Genomic DNA, 25,299 nt, shown 5'->3' with positions numbered 1-25,299 from the left:
TAGCTTCTTGTACTGAGTGACTCTGGGAAATTTGGTTTGGGTCCTCATTGGTTCATTGATCCTTCTCCACCCAGAGATGGTCACTATTTTTCCTTGTCTCTGTCTTTTTTGTTTGTCATGTGGCATAAAAAGGAAAAACCACGGGGCAAGATGCAGGCATCTCTACAAGCCTGTTGTCTGGGCCAGCCCACAGTGAACTTGGCTGTGGGTTAATATGCACGGGAGGGGAAAGCTGTTGCTAAGGGGCATCTTGGAAGCCAAAGAGGGTGCAAATTTGGTGGACACGGGTGGAGCAGTTAAGAGCCATTAGGGCGCTCGCCACCTCAAGAAGTCTCCTGTAATAGGATAAGTTGGTCAAGGAACGGGGTAGATGACACAGGTTTCCTGCCAGCCTCAAGAAAATTCCCATGCAGCAAGAGTTGTAAAACAACACACACTCCCTAAGCCCACAGAACCTCTCTCCTAGGTATTATTCTGGCTCCAGGAGACCCAAGGCTTAGCTAAAGCTGTCCATGTGCATATAAGATGAGGTTTTTCTCTTTTGTCTTGTTCCGTATCTTGAGAGCTTGGCTTTGTGACCTTTCTGGTCTCTGCCATCGGGAGGACGCGTGCACTAGCATGCATCTTGGCAGCCAGTTGAACAGACGGGTTCCGAGACACGCTCTCTTTGTCTGGCTGTCTCAGCTCTCAGGGGAGTTTGTCATCAGGGGTCCCAGTCCATCAGGGCCTTTGTCATCTCAACCTGCATTGCTTGTTATTGCAGCACCTGTGCAACAAAAGCCTCTGCTTATCTTAGACCATTTTTGGGAGCAAACATTCTGGATCTGGTGAGGGTGGCTTCTTTTGCACTCTCTTTTGGGGACGTCTCATATGTCCATGGTTAAGCCATAAAAGCGTTAGCGAGCAAGGGCTTGCCTCCCGATGCGCACAGAAGCTGACACCGTGGCACGCAGCCTTTGAGAGAAGAAATGCTTTATTGTGCAATCGACTGGCAAGGAGACAGAAGGCCAGGTTCTCGAATCTGTCTCATGGGTCCAAAGTATGAGATAAGGGTTGGGGATCGGGGCGGGCAGGCTGGTCTGCAGAAGCACGGGCAGGATGAGTTTCAATTGGCAGATCAAAATTTTCTCTTCTGTACATGCTCCCGGCTGGCTCATGACCCCTGAAAAATAGCTTTAAGATCTTGTTGTTAAGATGGGGGTCAGTTATCGAAGGTTACCGGGAAAAGCACAGTAAACAAGGATGAAGTTGTTATGTAGACTTAAGTCATTGCCTTCTCCATTAATAAAAGTTTCTGCAGATTTAGAGTCATCCTCCCCTTCCTGGCACAGAGAGGGAGGCACCCTCACAAATGGAGACTTCTCTAACAAATGTAAATTTCCCCTACAAAAGGGTAACTTCAACTCACTGTTCAGAGCTTTTCCTATGTCTAGCATTTTTTAATAATCATCAGCTCAAAACAGCCCTTATGCCAAAGAGGCATATTTTGGGGTGGCAGATTCTGTTCCTGGCCCTCTGGTTACAAAACCCCTATTGGTTTGAGTCACTATTAAGATCCTACTCATCATGGCCAGACAATGGATCAGTTAAATTGGAAAAATTTTGAGAGAGCTCTCATCATAAACAGCTGTTTTATTGGTATCTATGAAAAAACCAAATTAAAAACAAAACACAAAGAAATAATGACGAGCCCTAAAATCGAATCGAATCTGGGATCTTTGTTTCCTCATAGTCTTACAGATGCCAATGAAAGCATTAACTAAGAAAAAAATACAAACAGCAGATGAGACAGTCAAGGGACTCAACAAGGTAGAAACTTTTAAAAGAGTTTTTAGGAAATAAGGTAAATAAAGCAAATATTAAAAGGGAAAAAAACAGCAGAATCCAAGAGGGGACAGTCACGAGACTCATCTCCCCAGGAGGGAAGTCTGCAGACCGTTACTTTAAAAAGTGGGATAAATAAAACGGACATTAATGGGATGAAAACAAAGGTTTAATTCAGCACTGCCTAAGGTTGGGTGGGCCAAAGGGACACTCTACTCGTCCCCCCAACACTGATAGGGCCCCAAACAGGTCTCCCCTACTTACCTAGTTTGGAAAAATTTAAAAACCCAGAAGGCAGCGATCACAATGAAAAACTTGCACTTAGGGCCACCATTAGGCCTCTTAACCAAGTAAAAGAAGAACAGAAGGGCCAGGGTCCCTCGGCTCAACCTGACGCTGGGGCCTCAAAGCCGTTTACACAGAAATGGGTAAAATTTTATAGGAGAATTGGTATATTTAAATGGACTGTAGGTGAAGTGATTGCATCTCTTTTGCCCGACCGTATTACAGATTGTACGGTGGGGATACACATATTTTCTCGCTGGGGAACATTTCCCCTGCCAGATACTGTAAAACAGCAAATAAATCCATCCTTCAGACAATGTTAATTAAACATGCTAAAGGAAGTCAACAGGGTTGCCGGAGCCCATACAATGGCCCATACAATAAAATAAAAACGAGAAGCTGATAGCAGGTGCTAATAAAAAAGATAATGAGAGCTCGCCAACCCAGGGTAAATTGATCTAGGGTTGAATTGTACACAGAGGGCCTTTGTTAAATGTTTTGTACAGATTTTAAAGGTGTGATACATTGTTCTAAAGTTTTAGAACATTAAAATCTTTTCATTTACCTCTTAGCTAAAAATCTCCCTCATATAAAAAGCAATTGGAAAAATGTAGCTGGGTCAATGTCTTTTATCATTCAGACCATAATCCAGTTCTTTGGGGGCCTGAAGGCACCATCTTTGTCTCACAAATGCCTGCTGGGCCAGAGGCATGGCTCTTGGAAGCAGCTCAGAGTTCACTTGTCCTTCTGCCAATCCCCAAACGCCCCCCTATTCCTCTCAAAATGCTCGTAGACATTGGGACATTGGAAACTGATAATGCAAATATGCCCCAGAAACTCCATCTTGGAGAAAACCTCAATATTTTCTCTGCACCTCTGTGATGTAGGTTTTCTGCTCCAGTCTTCTCTAGGACCTAAGAGCATTCTTTAAAATGCAAAGTTTCTCATCAGAAAAAAAAAAAAAAAGGCCTTAACCATTCTAGCAGTTAAACTTAACCTTTCCAACAGCCAAAACAACATATGGATCGAACTATTTTATAAACCAGTGAGTTTTGTTTGTACCTGATTCATGGCAAAAATTTAATGGAGGGGCTGGCCCAGTGGCCGAGTGGTTAAGTTCACGCACTCTGCTGCAGGTGGCCCAGTGTTTTGTTGGTTCGAATCCTGGGCACGGACATGGCACTGCTCATCAAGCCATGCTGAGGCAGCGTCCCACATGCCACAACTAGAAGGACCCACAACGAAGAATATACAACTATGTACTGGGGGACTCTGGGGAGAAAAAGGAAAAAATAAAGTCTAAAAAAAAAAAAATTTAATGGAAACTAAGGTCTCTGTCTGCGTCTACCTGTATGTTCATGTATGTCTATATGTATATGTTGTAAATGCAAGATATTTTTCTACCTGGGTTATTAGTCAAATCAGCTAATGTTATCTCTGTTACGACATTTGTCAGCAAAAATAATAACTTAGAATGATAGCTAATTTTGTCTAATGTCTCATGAAGTTTTCGTGGGTAATCTAAACATAATTGTTGGGGCAAATAATTTAGATATAAGTGAGATAGAAGTTTATAGATAAACTGTTAGCAATACTTATATTTTATGGCATTTATATTACTAGGTAAAATTAAATAATAAAAAAATTCATTGAATATCTAGGTCATTTTCAAATAAGATAAAATACTGAAACATTAATTATTAAATATGTCTAAGTTTACCTACTTTTGTCTTACTACAGAGAAACTAAAAGATGTTTGAGTCTATTAGTAAACATCTCTTGTGCTCTATTAAAAGATTATACTATGACATAACATGTTTCTAAAAAGTATTTATAAATTTGCCAAGCCACTAAAAATTAATAAGGAAAACATCTTTGTATCAAGGAAGGTAAGATATTTGTTTTCAGTAAAGAAGGTATAAGAAATAAACATATTTGTTAAAATGGTTATAGAAGGTTTATTCTTAAAAACTCTTGGGGGCTGGCCCAGTAGCATAGTGGTTAAATTCGTGTGTTCCACTCTGGCAGCCCAGGGTTCATAAGTTCGGATCCCAGATGCAGACCCAGCACTGCTCACCAAGCCATGCTGCGGCAGCACCCCACATAGAGTGGAGGAAGATTCGCACAGATGTCAGCTCAGGGCCAATCTTCCTCACAAAACAAAAAAAAAACTCTAGAAAAGAGTTTTGTGCATAGTCAAGTTGGCTAAGATTGAAATGAATTTAATTGAGTTTTACTATGAAAAGTAAGCTGGTGCAAAATTAAAATTTGGTTTTCTCTCCTTAAAAGAATAATTTTCTTAAACTTTTGGTCTGCTCTTGATCAAGAAATTATAAAACGTTTTTCTTTACCTTTGAGTAAGTCTACATAAAAGAAATTCCATGTTTTGTCAAAATCATTTCCTATGTTCACAAAGGCTGAGGTCTATTAAGCAAACTAAGGGTTTTTTTGAACTCTATGTTTGCCTTAAACATCCTCTGTTGTCCGGCTGGTTCGATGGATATCTGACTAAGCATTGGTTCACAGTGACCTATATCCTATTTGAAGTCTTCTGTCATTTACAGACAGTTATTGTTGTCCTCTGGTGCTTTTTGCAAATATGTTTCATCTTCATGGAGACAACCTTAACACTCAATCTAGAATACAGGTTTCTGATGAACTTTCAGATCATAAAACTGAACTGAGTAAGAAAACATAAAACTCTAACAGAGAAACTGATGACCTCATGAAACTGCTAACAAAGATTAAGAGTTGATTACATGTACCTGAATAAACTGATGAGAACGATTATAAGTTTTATGACTTTTGTTTGAATTACTGCTTTTTTTATGTCTTGTTTTTTACATATTTAAGGAAATCTTTTTGTCTTTTCTCTTAAGCTAACTATGACTTATGGCAACTGGGTAAATTGTACTTTTGTAAGCAGAATTGAAACATTTCTCTTTTTCTCCCTACTTTATCCCTCCAGAATTTAGAAACTCTCAATGAGTAAATATTCTTATTTCTATGGCAATATAGTTATTTGCACAAGTTCAATAAAAATCTGTTCTCCTTATAACAGGGCACAATTAGAAAACATTGATTATATTACCAAGGCTTTGACTGAAATGTCATATTTGGGACAGAAATGCAGACTTGGATATGACCATACAGCTTTAAGCAACAAGGATTGACTTTATAAAACAAATAAAACTACTCGAAAATATTGGCCTGGTACCTTGCTTACAGGGTTCCCAGCAACCTTAGCTGGTGAGTAAATTACTTCCTGGGAGGCACAGAGAACCTCAGGATATTTGGGGGACCTTGAGAAGAGAGGAATTCACCCAAATCTAAGTTGTTGCAGGCAGAGCATGATGACAAGTTGTTGGCTTTGCTTTCCTGGCCTCAAGAGGCTTTTAAAGTTCAATCTGAGATTCCTTATGAAAAGTTCCAGTAAAGTAGGTCTAAAAGAGCCTATATGATCATTATTCTTGCTGTGCTTATGTAAATAATTGGGACAAGTTTATTGAAGGTAGACTTATTTTGCACAGCAATCAGTCAATTTGGCTACCTTAGGTAAAAATGAGAGTGATTTTAGAGAGGAAAATCACGTTTCAGTAGAAAACTATAATATGCATTTGTGGATATTAGATTCTAGTTATGTTGCTTGTCTTTGAAGTTTCTGTTTTCTACCTGTAAACTGGACTGGATCCTAAATGCTTCTAGTTTCCTCAAATATCTGGCTACAAATCTCCAAATTAATGTTTTCAATTTTCTCCAACCTTTTTATTCAGAATCATTGAACTAAAACCTGACAACTGAAGTTGAACAACCTGATATAAATGTGAGAGACATCATCATGACAGCCCACGTTTAAACAATCTTCACGTCTACTGCTGTATAAGCCACTCAAAAGGATACCTGAACACCCGATGGCATCATCAGAGACATCTCAAATCGCAAAAGATGCTTCAACCCTGACATCTAGAAATCTGCTTGACTGGCTGTCCCTTGGGCTCAGAAATTGGTTTATCATTTGCTCCAACCATTAACCTTGTTTTTCTTTTGGTTTCCATAGAAATCCCTTCTATTAAAGACCTGATTGCTTGTTTACACAATATAGGCCTAACTTTGGGAGGCCACCTGCACCCCACCTCCTGAAGTGAATTTAACTGGACGGACCTATTGTCAGGACTGAGAGACTGACTGGTGTCCAGTGAGACGGAACAACCTACCAACTCAGCTTCTGGACTGTGAAACTTTTCTTTTTTTTTTTTTTTAAGGAAGACTGGCCCTGAGCTAACATCGTGTCCATCTTCCTCTACTTTATATGTGGGATGCCTACCACAGCATGGCTTGCCAAGCAGTGCTATGTCCACACCCAGGATCCGAACTGGCAAACCCCAGGCCGCCAAAGTGGAACATGTGCACTTAACTGCTGCGCCACCAGGCCGGCCCCTGGACTGTGAAACTTCTTGAAGTTCCAAAGATGGGACTGTGGGGACCACAATTTGCCACCCCAAAATGTGTTTCTTTGACTTGATTTTTGTTTTTGTTCTTTTTTTTGCAGGGAAGGTGCTAACATCTGTTGCCACTCTCCCACTTTTTTCTTTTCTCCCCAAAGCCCCAGTGCGTGGTTGTAAATCCCAGTTATAAGTCCTTCTAGTTTTTCCATGTGAGCCACCTCCACAGCAAGGCAACTGAGAGACAAGTGGTGTGGTTCTGCAACCAGGAACCAAACCTGGGCTGCCGAAGTGGTGAGAGCACCGAACTTTAACCACGAGGCCATCAGGGCTGGCTCTTGATTGTTTTTAAGAAGAAAAAACTCAGAAAGAAACTTTGACCTTCCCCCTAACTGCCTAAAAGAATCTAAGATTAAAGGCCTGTTCCAAGAAGGATCTATCACCATAGATAACTCCAGGTGTGGTCAACAGAAAGGCACCTGGTGAGGCACATTTTTATCAAAGAAGGCCCAGCAAACATTTGTTTACCCAACATTTGCTTTTCCATCTCCCTGTGAATTGCAATCCTCCCCTTGGAAGTCCCAAACCACTACCCCCAATATCCTTCTTTGTCTTTAGCTGAAGATGGTATTTAAGGTGGTGGCTTTGGCCATTTTGGCCAGTTACCCAGATTTCCTGGGTTTCTCTCATGTAGACATGTTATTAAACTTTGTGTGACTTTCTCCTGTTATTCTGTCTCATGTCAACTTAATTTTAGATCAGCCAGAAGAATCTCAGGGGTAGAGGAATCAGTCTTCCTCCCCTAAACTAGCTACTCCTCTCTCACTTTCTAGGGGTATTGAGAGACAGGAAGAAAGTGTAGATTAAGATTTAGACTAAATTCACCCAACAACATTCAAAGCATATTTACGGGGTGTCTACTGTATGTTAGGCCCTGAGGATTACAGCAGCAAACATCAAATTCCTGCCTCAAGGAGCTTACATTCTATTGAGGATGTTAACTGTTCTATTATTTATAGTATCAGAAGCTTAGAGACAGCTTAAATGTCCAAAAATAAAGGCACAATTAATAATGGCACATCCACAAGATGAAGTACCACCACCATTAAAAGTTTTACACACAGAAAAATTTTATTAACAATGACACTATTATAACATTTATGTGGTATCATTACAGGTCATTTTAATTTTCTTTAGATTTCCTTCTATTTTCTTTCCTAAAAATAAATTTTCAGTCAGCAAGTCTTTTTCTACATCTAATTAAATATCAGAAGTTTTTCAAATTATTTCTATTTTTATATTGACTTAATGAAGGCTATGTGAATCATATGCATGTAATAAACAGATAAAGTTCCTAAAAACATTTTTAATGAATATACTACATCACTGCAAAGGTCCCTCGTAATCACTTTGCTAATTACTTTCTAAAAACTATGCTATGCTTAGTCTAAAAACTAGACTATGCTTAGTTTTCACTTGCCTGTACAAATTTAGAGACAAGTGAAATTTTTATTTGAAGTTACACACTACATCCTCAGCTTAAAATGCCTTCATAAAAAACAGAACAGAGATACATACATAATCATTTTTAAGAGGGACGTCCCTACACAACACTCCTCTTTCTCACTCTCCTACTTAAGAAACATTTACAATTCACAGGGAAAGTCCTTCAGAGAATGAGCCACTGTTGCGCACAGACTCTTAAATAAATGGAAACAACTGTATTTCATCAATGGTAACATAAGCAATGTTTCATAATTTCAGATCTCTGAAGTTGGAGCAAGTCCTACAACCTGTGGAATCTCAGCAATGGATCACGGTTTCGATGGGCAGCGTCCCTCTTTCTTAGTAGTGTCTACAACGGTGTGCATTTTACAGCGCATTGCACCTCGGATCCAGTGAAATGTGATAGTTGGCTTAAGGCTGGGAAAGCACAATTTCAAAAAAGTCTAACTCAAAATGACTACATTTAGTGTGCAAATTCTTTTTTCAGGATTGATACACTGAAACTGTGGTCACTCAACACTGATGGGGGTGGTGCTCCTGTGACCATGAGGGAGACTGACCTGGAAGAGGCACAGAAGGAGACAGAGAGGCCCAAGGACAGAGCACCCAAGAAGAGCAGTGCCTCCATGCACCGGAAAGAAGACGCAGCAAAGGAAAAGCAGCATTTGAGGGAGGCAGGAAAAACAGAAGCTTGTCGTGGACAGAGAAACCTAGACACCTGGTGGTGCGGTGAGGAGGGCGTCTCTGGTGACAGTTCCAGGACAGTTTTGATGGTAAATAAAATGAGAGACAGACATAGACCAGTGGTGACCTGTGTGACCTGAACCAAGGGATAACATCATGCCAACTGGGTGCATCTGAGGTCCTATCATAAAGACTTGTAAAAATTTTCTCTGACTTTATTTTTATTTATTTTTTTAAGATTGGCACCTAGGCTAACAACTGTTGCCAATCTTCCTTTGTTTTTTTTAAGGATTGGCACCTGGGCTAACAACTGTTGCCAATCTTTTTTTTTTTTTTTTTTTCTGCTTTATCTCCCCAAACCCCCCCGGTACACAGTTGTATACCTTAGTTGCAGGTCCTCCTAGTTGTGGGATGTGGGACGCCTCCTCACCATGGCCTGACGAGCAGTGCCATGTCCACGTCCAAGATCCGAACCCTGGGCCACCACAGCAGAGCAAGCGAACTTAACCACTCAGCCACAGAGCCGGACCCTCTGACTTTAAATCAGTGACGCTGGAGGTGTAGACAGAGTAGGCTAAGGATGAACAGGAGGGAGGGGAGCAGAGGTCATGAATATAGTCTCTCTGGCGAACGCTGCTGGTAATCACAGGAAGAGAGCAGTGGTGTTCCAGAAAGAAGGCAGCCAGCGCCCTGTGGCCTAATTCCACAGTCGGCTCTGTGCAGTGAGCGCTGCCATCAACCCCAGTGTAAATACAATCCGGTTTGGGGTTTTTTAGGTCAAACTTCTAGCAATCTCAAGCATTTAGAATACTTTTGGACTAGTAGGTAGGAAGCAGTGGAACCAGACCTCCAGGGCTACAAGCGACAACAAAAATAAGCAGGAAAAGACAGACTTGGAAGGTGATACCTGATTAGCTGGGGACAGTCAGAGGAAGTCACTCCCTGCACAAGCTGAGAGGGCAGAGGTGACAGGTGGGAAAGAAAGGAGAGAAGGGGGAAGATGAAAAGCCCACAGCAGCAGAGGCAGCAACCCCCTGGAATGGTGAAGTGAGCAGCCAGAAGGCAGATGTCAACCGAGGCCGGGCCGAGAGAGAGACGGCTGAGGGAGAAGTAAGGCGGAGCTTGTCTGCAGGTCAAGGACTCAAAGAGCAGCACCTGGGTCACATTAGAAGTTCCACAATCCTAAGGTGGCCCCCTCCGCAGACTGGATGGTAGGGTCCGGGGGCAGCGGCTAGAACAAGGGCCCCTCTGGCATGCTTATTCCAACACTCGCTCATTGGTTCACCAGGCCTGGTTCCCTGTCCCTCCGTCCCCATGGACCACAGAGCCTGGCAAGAGACATCCCTCGGCTCTGCAAACACAACCTGAAGGAGGGGGCACAGAGCGCTCCTGCGGGATGGTGAGCGCTGGGAAAACACGTCACAGTCCTGCCCTGTAGCCTGCACCCTGCTTTTTAACAAACAATGGACAAAAGAAACAACATCCCATGATGCCAGCTCTGAGCTTCCTCTAGAGATATGACGGAGAGCGGCTATTTCTGGTCCAAAGCTAACCGAAAAGGACAAAGGCAGAATCAAGGCACTTGACTAAACTATACATGGTTTCTAATTTCCCTTTTTAACTACCATTTCTGGAGCACCTGCTGTATGCAAGTCTTCACTCGGCACCTTCCCACTGGTTATCTCACTTAAGCCTCCCAATCGCCCAGGAGATAAAAGCCATGAGTCCCATTTCACAGGGGAAGCTGTGCGCTCAGAGTATAAGTTACTCTACACAGGCGTCACTGTGGCAGCACAGATGTAGCTGTTACGTATAACAAGTACAGATGGGCAAAGATATTTCTTCCGATTTGCTGATTATTGTTTTTCTCAACTCTGTGAAAGATCACTTTAGATCTGGAATTTCTTAAAGACAGAAAAGCTTTTCTGTGGCTAAGCAATTCTAAGAGCTCCGTCTCTGGAAAAGCAGCATTTGCCCATGTTGACATGTTTCCATCTTTCTGGCTGCTCCTCATTCCTGACCTTCATGCAGGCTTCTCCTGCACGGCTCTTCCCGCCCCCACCCCACACGGCCCCTCAAGCTGGGTGAAGGGCATCTTCTTTGCTCCATAGAATAAAACATGATCGTTGCCTGTTTACTTCACTGTTTCCTCTCTAGACAGTACTCTCCTTCTCCACCTGCATCCCTGACGCCAGATACGACGTTCAGTTACCAACAAGCGCTTGTGGACTCAACATTTGATAAATTAAGCTATGGACCAATATGAAATGGCCAAGGAAGATTATTTCTAAGTAGGAAGAGGAAGCAACAACAGTCTGCCCCTCTCCCACCTCTCCCCCCAAAAGTTACAAGGGAAACATCTGAATTTCTAACTTCAAATTCTGATCAAACGCCTTTAGACAAAGTTTGGAAAACTGTTGCAGACATTGGCGCCCTGCTGGGCCAGGTTGGCGGGATGGGTACCCAGCACTGGAACGTGTGCGGGGTATGTCAGCTGCGCGGACGTAAGAGGGGCTCCAGGGTCGGGGTTCAGAGTTTGGGCTCTTGAGCCAGTCTGTTTGGGTTCAGACTCTGAGTCTGCCCCTTTCTAGGGGGAGCAGGAAGAAGCCGAGAGCAGTGGGGACCCCGTACAGGCCTGGAGCCTTTTCCCAAACTGCCCAGTCAGGAAAGTGTCCCCTCCCAGGACTCGGGCGGGAGACCTGGGGCTCCCCGAGACTTGGCGCCCAGGGCCCGTGCCACGAGCTGACACCAGGCACCTCTGACTCCCAGAAGGAAAGCGGGTGTCCGCACACAGCGCACCGCTCGTGCCACCAGCCCAGGCGTCAGCCGCTCGCTCAGCCGGGGTCGGGGAGCCCTCCCGAAAGCCAAGGTCGGGCCACCCGCCGGGGCCCAGGGCACACCGACCTGCTCTGAGGACATGTAGGCATCACTGTCCGTTTTGTAGATGAGATAATGGTAGGATTAAAGAGGCCCTACCTTTTGGAGATACGCCCTGAAATATCGGCTTCAAAAAGTGGAGGGGGCAGTGGGTGAGAGAGAAACGAAACGGGGTCACTTGTGAAGCCGAGGGACACGCACTGGAGGGGCACTGTCCTCCCTACTTCAGTTCTCGTCTGACATTTTCCATAATATAAAGCTCTGTGTATGTGTTTTAATGAAGAATCAAAGAGAAATGTCTAATAAAAGAAAGAAGCGAGAAGGTGAAGCAAGGGAGAGCAGGAGAGAGCTCGTCGATGATGCTCGCCTGCGAGCGTGAATTCCGACCACGCTCTGTATTCAGCACTTTCCCACATTAACATGTCCAGTCTGGACCAAGAGCAGAATTCAGCACTAGACAGAAAATAGACTTCGGGCAACGGACCAGATGAGCAACACGGGCTCCTGCCCAGAGGACCTGTCATCACCAGGAAGAGTGGAAAACCCTAACTCCCGCGTAGGTCATCTAGTCCCACTGAAGTCTGGATTCAGGCTGATGTGGTTTTTGTTCTTAATCTTAAAACATTCTAAGCATCAGAGGGTGCCCACCTTAATCCACAGCACACTAGAGGGACCCTTAAGCACAAAATAAATGAATTAACAACCGTGGGAAGTTTTCTGATTGCCTTAAAGACTGAAAATTATGCTTTCTGGGCTATAAGCAGAGACTTCATCACGGGGCTGCCCTTGACCCTGTAAGGTGACTTCACCATGGATAAGCCACCAGGCACCTCGTGCAAGTCAGTGCCAATCAGTCATTCTACGCTCAAGAGGAAAGAATGAGTCTTCACTATACCCTCTGCCTAGGGCACTGCCACTCAATAAAATATTAAATAATATCTAAGGCAAAAAGTGAAACTCAGGGGCTGGCCCCGTGGCCGAGCGGTTGAGTTCACGCGCTCCGCTGCAGGCGGCCCACTGTTTCGTTGGTTCGAATCCTGGGCGCGGACATGACACTGCTCATCAAACCACGCTGAGGCAGCGTCCCACATGCCACAGCTAGAAGGACCCACAACAAAGAATATACAACTATGTACCGGGGGGCTTTGGGGAGAAAAAGGAAAAAATAAAATCTTAAAAAAAAAAAAAAAGTGAAACTCAGTAAGAGTACGAAAAAATCACATTGTATTCTTGATAAGGATCATAAATGGTTCCCAGCATACTAAACAAAGCGCAGTGGAGGTGTCTACAGCAGTGTGCGAACCGCCACTGCACACGCAATGTTTATGGCCTCTGCTAACAACAAAGCACTGAGCAAGGAACAAGATCTGTCAGGCAAGGAAAGAACTGCCTGTCCTCAGTGTTGAGCTGTGGGGCGGTGGGGACGGGAGGCAAGCGACAGAAGAAAATCAAAAATGATTCCAAGGATCCCAGGGAAGAGAAGTGGTGGGTAGTTTTAATTCCAGAGAAAATGAAAGTTGCCTTTCACAAGGACAATAAATGTCGGCCTTCAAGGTCACATGGCTGGACCTCTGAGCTGGGACTGACTGAACACACCTCCCCCTTCACCCAAATGGGAAGTAGCTGTTTTTCAAGCACAGCTGTTTCATATTATTTTGTACCAGAGTAAGCACGTCAAAATAGTTGCTAATGTTTCTTTCCTCTCTTCTTGGTGAGTTGTCAAATGTTTCCAGCAAGAAATGGTCAAAACGTTGCTACCAGTTTTCGATGATCAGCAAATATTTAAAATAATCCTATCAAGAATAAAACATACAGAATAATAGCTATTGCAAAAGAAGTTTTCTCTGTCCTGAAACTGTCTTAAGTGGGAGCACTAAGAAGTCTTTCAAAAAAGTAGGGAATAAGAGGAAAAGAAAAAGACAGACTCGAAAAATGAAAGATAATTGATCCACAAACGTGAAAGATTCCCTTACTCTTTGTATTAGAAACCACAGCAGTCACAGTACTCAGAAAGAAAATAAAGACCAAAAATGAGGAGAAAATAAAAATTTGCTAGTTTTACATCTTGCAATCAGCCTCTCTCTTCTTACCTGGAGAAAAATATGAAGTGGTCTAAATATTGGGTAAAAGAAATAAAAGCTTAGAAATTTTGATTCCACTTCTCCTGTCTCTTCTGCTGCCACACTATGACTCAGCAATTCCACTCCCAGGTGGTTCCCAAGAGAAACAAATACACGTGGGCACACAGAGTTATCAGTCACCCCCTCCATCCACGTGTCGGCAGCGTTACAGCAATGCCGTTACTATCAAGTTATCTTAAAAAACACACAGACCCTCACAGGTTCTGTCTTCTGACTCACTGACAGAAACAGGCGGGCTAAGACCGACCTCTCTCCCACATCATGAAGGGACTTAAAAAAAGTAAGGCTTGAAATGTTCAAATTCTCCAGTTTTTAAGGGATCAGAGGCTACTAATTAAGCCCAGGCATCCAACAGGAAGAGCTCACGGCATTCTAAGCATTGAGCAACAAAGTTCCCATTTAAATTCCGTCCAAAGTGACTGGGAATGCTGACAGAACCAACTCCCTCCCCTCAGCGTATTTTGACAGAAAGAGAAATAAATATTTTTAAGAAGATCCAAGTCATACCTTTGAACATATTTGATTCAATGCTCGCTTATTACAATTGACAAAGCTCCCAATTCACTTGTCAGCAACAAAAACTGACCATAAGGAGAGACGCCCAATAAACTGCTCTCACATTGGCTGACACTGTGGTTCCAGAGGAGGATAAACCCAGCGTGGCGTTCCACATCTGGTTCTGGAGGGTCAGGAGACCACAGGGTGCCCTCCTTTGAAAGCTTTCACAGGCCAGTAAACTGGGAGGTGGGAAGCAGGATACTGATACAGAGCTGCCCACTTACATAGAAGCATTTGTCAAGCAAGGGGAGATTTTTTTTTTTTTAATCTGTTACTGTCACAATTTTCTAACAGAAAGAATATTTTAATGTCAAAAAGTAAAAAGGACATAATCTTTAAAAAGAGATTATATCTGTTTGCCCATCACCACATCACAAGAAAATGGCTGGATAGATTTTCAGCAAACATGAAATTTATAGTTTGGCTAAGGTACAGTCATGCACCACATATGGCAGACTGCATACATGACGGTGGCCCCCTAAGATTAGGACCACAGAGCCTAGGTGTGTAGTGGGCTAGACCATGTAGCTTTGTGTAAGTGCACTCTATGACATTTGCACAACAATAAAATTGCCTAATGACACATTTCTCAGAACGCACCCCTGTCGTGGAGTGACGCATGACTGCAGTAGGGTCAGCTACCTGGCACAGGTAGACCACATTTCCCAGCCTCCCCCATGATTGCAGAAGGGTCAGCTACCTGGCACAGGTAGACCACATTTCCCAGCTTCCCCCATGACTGTAGAAAGGTCAGCTACCCAGACACAGGTAGACTACATTTCCCAGCCTCCCCCACGATTATAGAAGGGTCAGCTACCCAGACACAGGTAGACTACATTTCCCCTCACAGGTAGGCGTGGGTGGGTGACAGAACTCTAGCCAAAGGAATGTGAGTAGAAGTGACCTACACCACTTCCAGCCTGGCCCCCAGACCTCCCACATATGCTCCTCCATGCTCTTAACCTGCTGAGGCTGGACAGTGATGCCCAGGGCAACCTTAACAGTCATGTGTTGATAAAGGGGAGGCTCCTTCAGCCAGGAGCCCTCAGTATCTGTGGGGCAGCAGAGTACTCATTCCCTCTCCAACTTCAAACCACTTTGGTCCAGCACATAACAGAGAAATACATTTCCAATATTTTTACACCATTATACATTGGGGGATCTAGTATTACAACACTTAGCCCATACATGATTTAACTTAAAACATGGGCTATGAATCAGTAATAAAAAGACAATCTAATTTTTAAAGGACAAACAATCTGAACAGATACTTCCAAGGAACATATACCAATGTCGACAAGCACATAGAAAGATGCTCAGCACCAATGATCATCAGAGCAATGCAAATTAAAACTGCAATGAGCTACCACTTTACACCGAACAAAATGGCTAAAATTAAAAGACTGACAACACCAAAAGGGGTCAGGATGTGGAGCAAATGGAACTCTCATACATTGTTGATGGAAGGAGAAAACGGTGTAACTACTTTGGAAAAAGGCTTAACAGTTTCTCATAAAACATTTGCATACCCTATGACCCAGCAATTCTACTCCTAGGTATTTCCTAAGGGAAATGAAAGCATATGTACACAAAAAAGACTTGTATGAGACTTTTCATAGCAGTTTATTCACAATAGCTACACATTGGAAACAGCCCAGGTGTTCAGCGACAGGATAAACAGATGGTGGTATATTCATACAATGCAATACTCCTCAGCAATGAAAAAAAAATTTTTTAAAGTAGTGATACATGCAACAACATGAATGAATCTCAAAACATTTTTTTTATCTTAAAACATTTTTGTTGAATGAAAGTGGCATTACACAAACAAGTATATAAATCAATGGTTAGAAAAGAAAATCAACAGTGGTTTCCCAGGGCAAGATTGCAGGGGTTGCAAGAAACGACTGGGAAACAGCACGAGGGAACTTTCCAGGGTGATGATTATCCTCTGTATCTTGATAGGGAAACAGGATTCCCAGGGGTATATATCATGAAACAGTCCTCTTAACATTTGTGTATTTCACTACTGTACGTATTACCTTAAAAACATAAATAAACGTTGAACTCTGTTCATTTGCATGCTTAGTGTTTAAGGGTAAAAATCTACTGATGTCTACAACTTACTCTGAAATGTGCCCCCCCAAAAAATGGGTTAATGGGTGTTTGAAGGGACGGACAGATGGAATAACACGTAATAAAGGATATGGAGCAAAACACTTACTGCAGAATCTGGATGGTGGATATACGGGTACACAGTGCACAATTCTTTCAACTTTTCTGAATGTTTGAAACTTCTCATAACAAAGCATTGGAAAATTATACAGTCTATGTGATATGCAAAATTTCTTTTGGAGGGTCCCAGGGGGTTCACCTCAAAGAAATAAGCAGTTTTCACTCAGAGCAGTTAAAAGTGAGGAATAAGGAGACATCAATCTGACTGCCAATTAGGACAGCGTGCAAGTGCACTAAGAGGCCACGGGCAGAGAAGACAGCAGGACGTCAACGATGAGTCCTCCAATTACCCACGTGCTCTGTGGGCCAGCTGCTTCTCGCAGAGGCATCCAGGTAGGGTGCATCGCCAGCAGAGTCTCCATGATTTAACAACAGTGAATGACTCTTGCAAACTATGACAAGGCAAGCTAGCCTCAGGATAAAGGGGAGTCTTTTACAATGAAACTATGACAAGGCAAGCTAGCCTCAGGATAAAGGGGAGTCCTTTAACAATGAACAAATTTTGTTTTATGAAAAATTCACTACATTGTCCATATTTTTCTCAATTCACCAAGTATGCATGAAAACTTCAGTAAGAACCAGGATTTAACAACCACTGGATATGAAAAGAGTCCTGGCCTCCAGATGCTGAGTCTAATCTTGACTCTGCCACTAACGAGCTGCACGTCCTTGATTAATAGGACTCTAGGTCTCTCTGGTTCACTTTGATTAAGAGCTCATCAAACACTGTGCCACCTAATGGCATATAATAAAGGACAGGACAAGAAGAGAGATTTTTCTGGGCCCTTGGAGGAGAATGGGAGCCCTCTCCTAAGCAGGGACCTATAAAGCCATCCGTGGACACTGAGCATTAATACCCCGGCGCATGAATACTAACCTGGTGTTGAGGAAAGAGCACGGGGCAAGATGAGGAAAAGCGCGGCTCTTGACCTCTCTGTGCCATGAACCAGGCACCATGGGAACTGGGCACGGCCCCTGGACTCCCTGCGCCAATGTGACCAAAGACTCAGACCAGATGTGCTCTCATCTAATCCAGCCTCCTCCAAGATGCCCTTTAGGACTCTGCCCCCGTACAGGTCAGGAGAGCCTGGCCCACCCCCGGGCCAAGATGCTACTCATCTTTAAAGCTCGTTCAGATGTCACCTGCTTCGGGAAGCTTGCCAGCGCGACGTCACTCCCTTTACATTTTACAAATAGATGCCGAGGGCCCTCGCCACGCTGGACAGTAATCGTCTGTTTGTCTGTCTTTCCTAGCTAGACTCAGCTTCTCAGCGGTGCAGTTCTAGCTCCAGTGGGATTCGGACACTCCTCCCGGCACAGCACCTCGCACGTGCAGGCTCTCAGAGAAGACGTGTAAATAAGTGCACTCACCGACCCCTCACCAGCTTCTAGCTCTAAAATGCTAGGCTTGATGTTTTTAAGTGCAAATGGAATAATAGACGTAAAGATGCTTTTATTTCGCCGTTCAAGGCTGTGCGTACTAAGTATCAGTCACGGTGATTGGTGCTGGGGACATGGAGATGATGCACACGGTCCTGCTCCCACGGTCCCCCGTGAACACGAAGGCCTTGCAGTGACCGTCTGTGGAAGGCCGGGCCGGAGCCCGCTGCACTTCTCCCTCGCTTCCCCTCTCGCAGCCTGGGCTCCCTGCCTCTCCCCACGCGCCCTCCCTCCACCCTCCTCTCTCCGGCCCAGCGGGCAGAAGCGCAGAGCTCGGAGCCCCCGCCGCCCCCGCCTGCAGCGGTCCCCCGGGACTCCAAGGCCCGCGCCCGCCCTGGGTGCTGCTGCGCCCGGGGTGCCCAGCTCTCGACGCGGAGCCTCGGGCGCCGCGTGTACCTGCGCGGCCCGCTGCTCCTTCCAGTGCTTCATCTGGTCGGTGGCTGGGTCCCGGCTGTCCCCCATGCTGTCCCACGAGCGCCCCAAGTCCGAGCGGCCCCGCTTCCGCGTCTGCACCCGCGGCGGAGATCGCGTCCACAGCCCCTGAAATAGGCGAGTCGGGCTCTGACGATCGGCTCCGCCCCAGCCCCGCCCCTCGGAGGGCGCCGCTGACTGGCCGCCCGCGCGCCGGGCGGGACGGGATTGGAAGCCAAATGGGGCCGTTGGGGGGTGGGGGGAGGTGGCTCCCGGAGGGAGGCGGGCCGAGGGCTGGGAGAGGCTGGGGTGGGGGGTGAGAAGGGGAGCCTGCCCTCAGACCCCCAAACCCCGGGGTTAGGGAACCCAGGGTGGGCCCGCAGTACGGGGCGTGACTCTCGCCTCCTGTTATCGGCATCCTCGGGCGGGCCCGGGCCGCGGCGGTTGGTGACCTGCCAGTTACCCTGAGCAAACGCTTAGGCCCTGTTGGGTGAGGCTTCGAGCTCTGTAAATGTGCTCTCAGCTTTTAAAAAGTCAGAAACCTTGGGTTGCATTCCTCTGTGCAAAATGAAGTTTTGACACCTCCGAATGTTAGCATTGTTTGCAACTGAAGGATTCACGGGAATTTGGAATAAACACAAACACTGATTCTGCAATTGTCTTAACCAGTGATCTTACTCTCAAATGTTGCACTAGTTTTCTTATCACAGACTGTATGTACAGGAAAACGTACCTTTTCTAGTAACACAGAAAAATGAAACATGGACAAGTTCTTAATGGTCTTAATCGTCTAAAATCCATAGGAAGAAAGTTCGGTCTTTTCTGCTCCCTTTTGGCTCGGCCCCTCCCGTTCTGTGAGTGTCTCCCATGCCCCAGATGCTGCTAGATGTTTGCCAGACTTTGTGAGTTAATCTTCACAACAATCTCGAGATAAAAGTTTCATCATCCCCATTTTAAATATGAAGAAACTGCAGCTTAAGAGAAGTGGAGGAACTGGCCGAAACTTAAAAGCTAGCCAAAGGTCAGAGCCTAGGTCCTTTGTCTTATTTCAAAGTTTGCGCCCTGAACCACTATGCCCTCCTGCCTTTTGAAGAGTAAGAAACTTTTAAAACTCTAAGAATTTTGAAAAACTCTGTGTTATGAAAGAGCCATGTTGAAAAGTAAAATATTTCATAAGTTGCGGACCAGTTAGTCATTGTAGTCAAATGGATTGAATGACTTTTTCCCCTCAGGTGCTAGGGTTTACGTTTAAACATCGTGATATGAATAAATATACCATCATCTTCCAATTAAAAGCTCTCAACTTTTAAGTCTGATTTTTTTCAGTAAAACTACATATAATGAATGGGTGGATATACAACAGTGGAAATTTCAGATAGTCTTGATTTTACGAAAGTGCAAGAATCTGTCACAGAAGTTTGATTGCTGCAGCTCATTGCAAAAGCAGCCGACAACTCGATCTTTAGCGCCCTGTGGTTTTCCTTCGTTACACTTGACACGGTTGTAGAGATGCTGATACCTGTGTGGTCTGTGTGACATCTTGCACTGCCCGCTCCATCCACACCTTCAGCAGAGTGTGAACTCCATGAGTCAGGGACCACGTTTGACTTGCTCTCTGTCGTATTCCTGCACACCTAGAATTTACTAAGCACTTACTCTGTACCAGAGACTGCTCTAAGCTTTTTGTGTGCATTTGGTTAGTTAACCCTCCTGATAACCCTATGAATTAGGTGCTAATATTATCCTTGTCTTGCAGATTAGGAAAATGAGGCATTTTTGTTAGTTCCATCAAGTCAATTCCAATTCCTAGTGACCCTATGGACAGCAGAGCGGAACCCTGCCTGCTCTTTCTGTGCTCTCCTCTCACCTTTCAGCGCTGTATCAGACAACACTCTGCTGCTATTCACAGGGTTTTCATGGCCATTTTTCTCAGAAGTGGGTGGCCAGGCCCTCCTTCCCAGTCTGGAAGCTCTGCTGAAACTGAGACACAGAGAAATTAAGTAAACAACTTGTCCCAGGTTACACAATTATTAAGGGACAGAGCCAAGATTCCAGCCTCGTCCATTTATCTCCCGAGCCCATGCTTTGTTGAATAAATAAATGTTAAAAGATTCAAACTAATTGTTTTCTTCATTAGCTAAAAAAAAGTAGTAACAAAATTAATGAAAAGAAACCTGGAGTCATATGTTAAGCTTTGCTCTTTATGTAGACATTGTCCTATGTTTCGGGGTTTTTTTCTGTTTTCCTTACTGTTGGTTTAGATTCCTAAGGAACTGTTCCCAGTGAGAGAGAAATGGAGAAACAAGACACTTCCAGGTCGTGTCATATGTTGCCTCTTAAAGTAAGGAGCGTGCTTACAGGTAATGACAGCAAATTTATATTGCCTACATGGGCAGAATTCTACTCATTGGCTTTATGACTATAATTTAACTGTAATTTAAGTGAACCTACTTCTAAAAATCAGCCTCAGTTTAAAAATACCTTAAACCAAATCCGTTTGACCCCTAAAGGTAATTCCAAATGATTTGCTCGGTAAACAAATTTTGTCCTGATTTTTATATTTTACTAATATAAACACGTGAGTATTTTTGTTGGTATTGAATAAAACTGTTGTTTATAAAATGCTGATCTCTGATTGTTCAGAACCCAATTAAATAAAAGGTATCTGCGCAAACCATAATGTTGTTAATCCTGTTAGAATCAAATCTACCTCCAAGCTTGTGAAGTACACCATATTATAAATGTTCGAGGGGAAAGGTTGAGCACCCACCTAGGAACCTTATAGATAAGTTCCATTAGTGTTTGGAGGAAAAGAATGGAGAGAATGAACTGTCTTGTTGGATGACAGGTCAATGCAAAGGAGTGTGAGGAGTAATAGAAATCAAGATAATTATTTGTTTCTGTGCTGATTCCACCACCCTCTGACAGACTGAGATGTTTCCATTTCACTCTCTTCACAATGGCCTTGTGCGGTAACCTCAGGAGTAGGAAGAGGGGAAAGAAGAGAAGGAGAAAGAGAAGAGGTATGTTGCAGTCCAGGTTGCCCTTTGAGGGAAGGGCGGTGAGCACCAGCACAGCTGCGTGACTCCAACCCACCGGGGACCAGCCTGAGCAGGCAAGAGAAGGACGCGGAATGTGCGCTCAAGAGGACAGTGGGTTTCATTGTGAGAGTAGCACGGACCCCCTGATCTGCCTATGTTGCTTCAGCACGTCTTAGTCCTGCTTTAACAAGAACAATTACTTAGGAGGAGGTGGCCCAGATGTCCCTTAGGTCTGGTGATGGCCATAGTTGGAACTATCCTGAGGGGATAAATATCCATGTGCCTTTTCTCCCCCAGGCCCCAAACACCATGCTGTTGATCTGGGTGTTTGAGAAAAAGGAAATAGAAACAAGAATTTGGAATTTGTTATTACTTTAACTTTTTTTTTCTGATTTTAAAATTAACATATGCTTACTAATGGAAACTTGGAAAATACAGAATAACATATAAAATGAACAATCATCTATAGGTGGTAATAAATAGATAGCTTTCACACCAATATTTTCTCTCATGTGTATGTAATGTGTGTGTGTGTGTGTGAAAGAGAGAGGTTTATAATGGATCATATAGAATATATAATTTTGTGTCCTGCTTTTTTTAAATTTTCGAAACATTTTATTTCACCTGAATTTCATATGGTACCACATACTTGAACCTGTCACCCACAAGAAGGTTCTTTCCATTCTCCAGGACTACTTTCCTTCAGAGGCAAATAAACAAGAAACAAATCATACACATAGAGCATAGAGTAGTGCCCCCTTATCTGAGGGGTCATATTCTGAGACCCCTGGTGGATGCCCGAAACCTCGAATATGCTGAACCCTTACATGTACTATATTTTTTCCTATGCAGTCAAGTGTCACTGAACGACAAGGACACGTTCTGAGAAATGCGTCATTAGGCAATTTCATCACTGTGTGAACCTCACAGAGGACACTTACACAAACCTGGATGGTGCAGCCTACCACATACCCAGGCTGTGTGCTGTAGCCTATGGCTCCTAGGCTAGAAGCCTGTAGAGTATGTTACTGTGCTGAATACTGTAGGCAATTGCAGCACGATGGTAAGTATCTGTTTGTTTAAATATATCTGAACACAGAAAAGGTACGGTAAAAATACAATATAAAAGATAAACAGTGGTGCACCTGTGTGGGGCACTTCCCACGAATGGAGCTTGCAGGACTGGACGTTGCTCTGGGGGGGTCGGTGAGAGAGCAGTGAGTGGTGAGTGAATGTGAGGGCCGGGACGTCACTGGACACCGCTCTGGATTTTATCAACACTGTGCACTTAGGCTACACTAAATTTGTAACAAATGTTTTTCTTTCTTCAAACATAAATTAACCTTACTGTAACTTCTTTACTGTATAAACTATTTAATTTTTAATTGACTTTTCTGTAACAACACAGCTTAAAACACAAACACATTGCACAGCTCTACAAAAATATTTTCTTTCTTTATATCCCTATTCTATAAGGTTTTTTTAAATTTTTAAAATTGTTTTTTTTTTTTTACTTTTTAAACATTTTTGTTGAAAACTAAGACACGAACACACAGATTAACCTAGGCCTACACAAGTTCAAAATCATCCATATCACTGTCTTCCACTCCACAGCTCGTCCTGCTAGAACTCCAGGGGAGAACTAACCTGCATGGAGCTGTCCTCTCCCATGATAACAATGCTTCTTCTGGAACGCCTCCTGAAGCACCTGCCCAGGCTCTTCTTGAGGAGCTGTCACTCTTTTCAGAAAAATGTCCATGGGGGTTTGCTTAGTTTGTTTCTTTTCTTCATCACAGATTTGCTTGTAAGCAGATAATGCACCATGAACATTCCTCTCTGTTAATGAAAACCTTTTGGTGTTGGAGTCTACGTTTTCAAGCTTTTTAAGGAGCTTGTTGAGGTCTGAAAAAGCTTCTGCTAAACCCTTCACTGTGAATTTTCTTGGGGATTCATCTTCTTTTTCTCCTTCAGTTTCCTTTTCTCTTGCCTCTTCTTCAGCTGTGTGTTCCTGTTCCAGTTCCAACAACTCCTTATCAGTCCACTCCTCAGGGACCACCTGTAGGAGCCCCTCAGTGTTGTTCTCATCCTCACCCAGGTTCAAGTTGTTTGCCATCTCAACCACAGCCTTATTGATTTTTGCAACCTCCTCATACTTGGCAAGAACTTGGAAGTCGTAGACAAACTTCTTAATTGTTTTCTTCCAGATGCCATTCACACATTCTTTGGTGACATCACCCTAAGCCCGAGCAAGGTTCTTGATGTCGTCACAGATGCTGGAATCCTTCCAGAATTGCATCAGTGTCTTCTCAATGTCTTCCTCAGTTGCAGCAGTTGGGCAAAGGTCCTCCTCAGGTATCAGGCCTTAACAGCTGCTATAATTCCTTAATCCGTTGGTTGGATCAAAGAGATGGTGTTTGGAGGGAGAAACACCACTTTGATATTGAGAGGAAGATCACCAATAAAAGGAGGATGACCAAGAGCATTAGCAACAATAAGCGAAATCTTTAAAAGTCTGTTATTCTCCAAACAGTACTTCTCCATTTCTCTGGCATAGCAATTCAGGAGGGTAAGTCGGGAGAAGAGCTGGGTCCTCCCTGACTTCTTACTGCTCCTGGGGTGCACTGGCCGTGTGTGCTTGTCAATGTGCTTGAAGGCCCGGGGGCTCCCACTGTGCCAGGTCACAGAGTTTCAATTTGTAGCCTGCAACATTGCCCCCCAAGCAAGACTGTTATCCTGGCCTTATAAGCCTTGAAACCTGGCACTGATATGGCCTCCTTATGCATGAAAGTCCTTTCAGGCATCCATTTCCAGAATAAGGAGTTTTCATCCATATTGAACATTTGCTCTGGCAAGTAATTTTCCTCCACAATCAGCTTATCTAGAGTTTCCAAAAATTCTCCAGCTGCCTTCACATCAGCACTCGCAGACTCACCGCTCACGTTCACATTGCGCGATGAACAATGATTCTTGAGTCACTTAAACCACCCAGAGCGAGCAGTAAATTCAACATCGTAGTTATGTTCAGCCTTTTCTTTCAACATCGCAAATGAACTCTGTGCTTTGGCTGCGATCGCCATGGTGCTGAGACAGATACACTTCTGTGTCTGGTCTTCAGTCAGATCATTAAAACTTTCTCCATGTTTGATATGGGCCCTTCTCAAATTTTTGTTAGTCTCATTGCCTTCCATGAAACAGATCCCTTTACACCTTCCGTCGCTGTGTTCTTGTTCTTGAAGGTCATAGCTATGGTGCAATGGGACATGCCTGACTGGCAAGCAATAGCTATCACTGATTTTCTACCTTAACAGCCCTTAATCAATTTTAATTTCATTTCCAGGTCAATCACTCAACGTGGCCTCTTACTGGCAACACTAGAAGTAGATCTCGTACTTTTAGGGGCCATGATGAACAAAACAAAATGAGATTAAATCAAGCACCAGAGAAAATGATGCACTCAAGAGATGCAGTAAGCATGAAATGGATGAGGCTGCTGCCAGCGTAACAGGCATACGGTTTTACAGTAAGCTTTTTTTTTTATTAGTAGAAAGAGTACACTCTAGAATAATGATAAAAAGTAGATAAAAAGAGTAAATACATAAAGCAGTACCATGGTCATTTATTATCATTGTCTTATATACTACGCATAGCTGTATATGCTGTACTTTTATATAACTGGGAGCACAGTAGATTTTTTACAGCAGCATCACCACAAAAACATCAGTAATGCATTGAACTCTGACCTTACAATGACTATGACATCAGTAGGCAATAGGAAATTTTCAGCTCCATTATAATCTTATAGGACCACCATCGTATATGTGGTCCGTCTTGACTGAAATGTCGTTATGCAGCATA

General features: G+C 43.8%; 1 protein-coding gene across 3 annotated transcripts in view; it reads right to left on the bottom strand.

Annotated features, from left to right (window-relative positions):
• The window catches only part of CAT (catalase), a 58,645-nt gene that overhangs the window by 25,392 nt on the left and 7,954 nt on the right, over positions 1-25,299 (bottom strand). For 2 of the 3 annotated variants that reach the window (XM_070564660.1, XM_070564662.1), the window contains exons 2-3: positions 20,271-20,383; positions 18,389-18,532 (exon numbers count right to left, since the gene is read on the bottom strand). In XM_070564660.1, the coding sequence (XP_070420761.1) occupies positions 18,389-18,454 (66 nt within the window). In that variant the 5' untranslated portion in view covers positions 18,455-18,532; positions 20,271-20,383. The remainder of the gene's footprint in view (positions 1-18,388; positions 18,533-20,270; positions 20,384-25,299) is intronic. The other variant, XM_070564661.1, reaches the window with a different exon arrangement.

This window comes from Equus przewalskii, chromosome 11, assembly GCF_037783145.1.
Source record: "Equus przewalskii isolate Varuska chromosome 11, EquPr2, whole genome shotgun sequence".
Taxonomy (NCBI): Eukaryota; Metazoa; Chordata; class Mammalia; order Perissodactyla; family Equidae; genus Equus; species Equus przewalskii.
The sequence above is the reverse complement of the archived record's forward strand: the minus strand, read 5'-3'. Positions and strand labels throughout refer to the sequence as shown.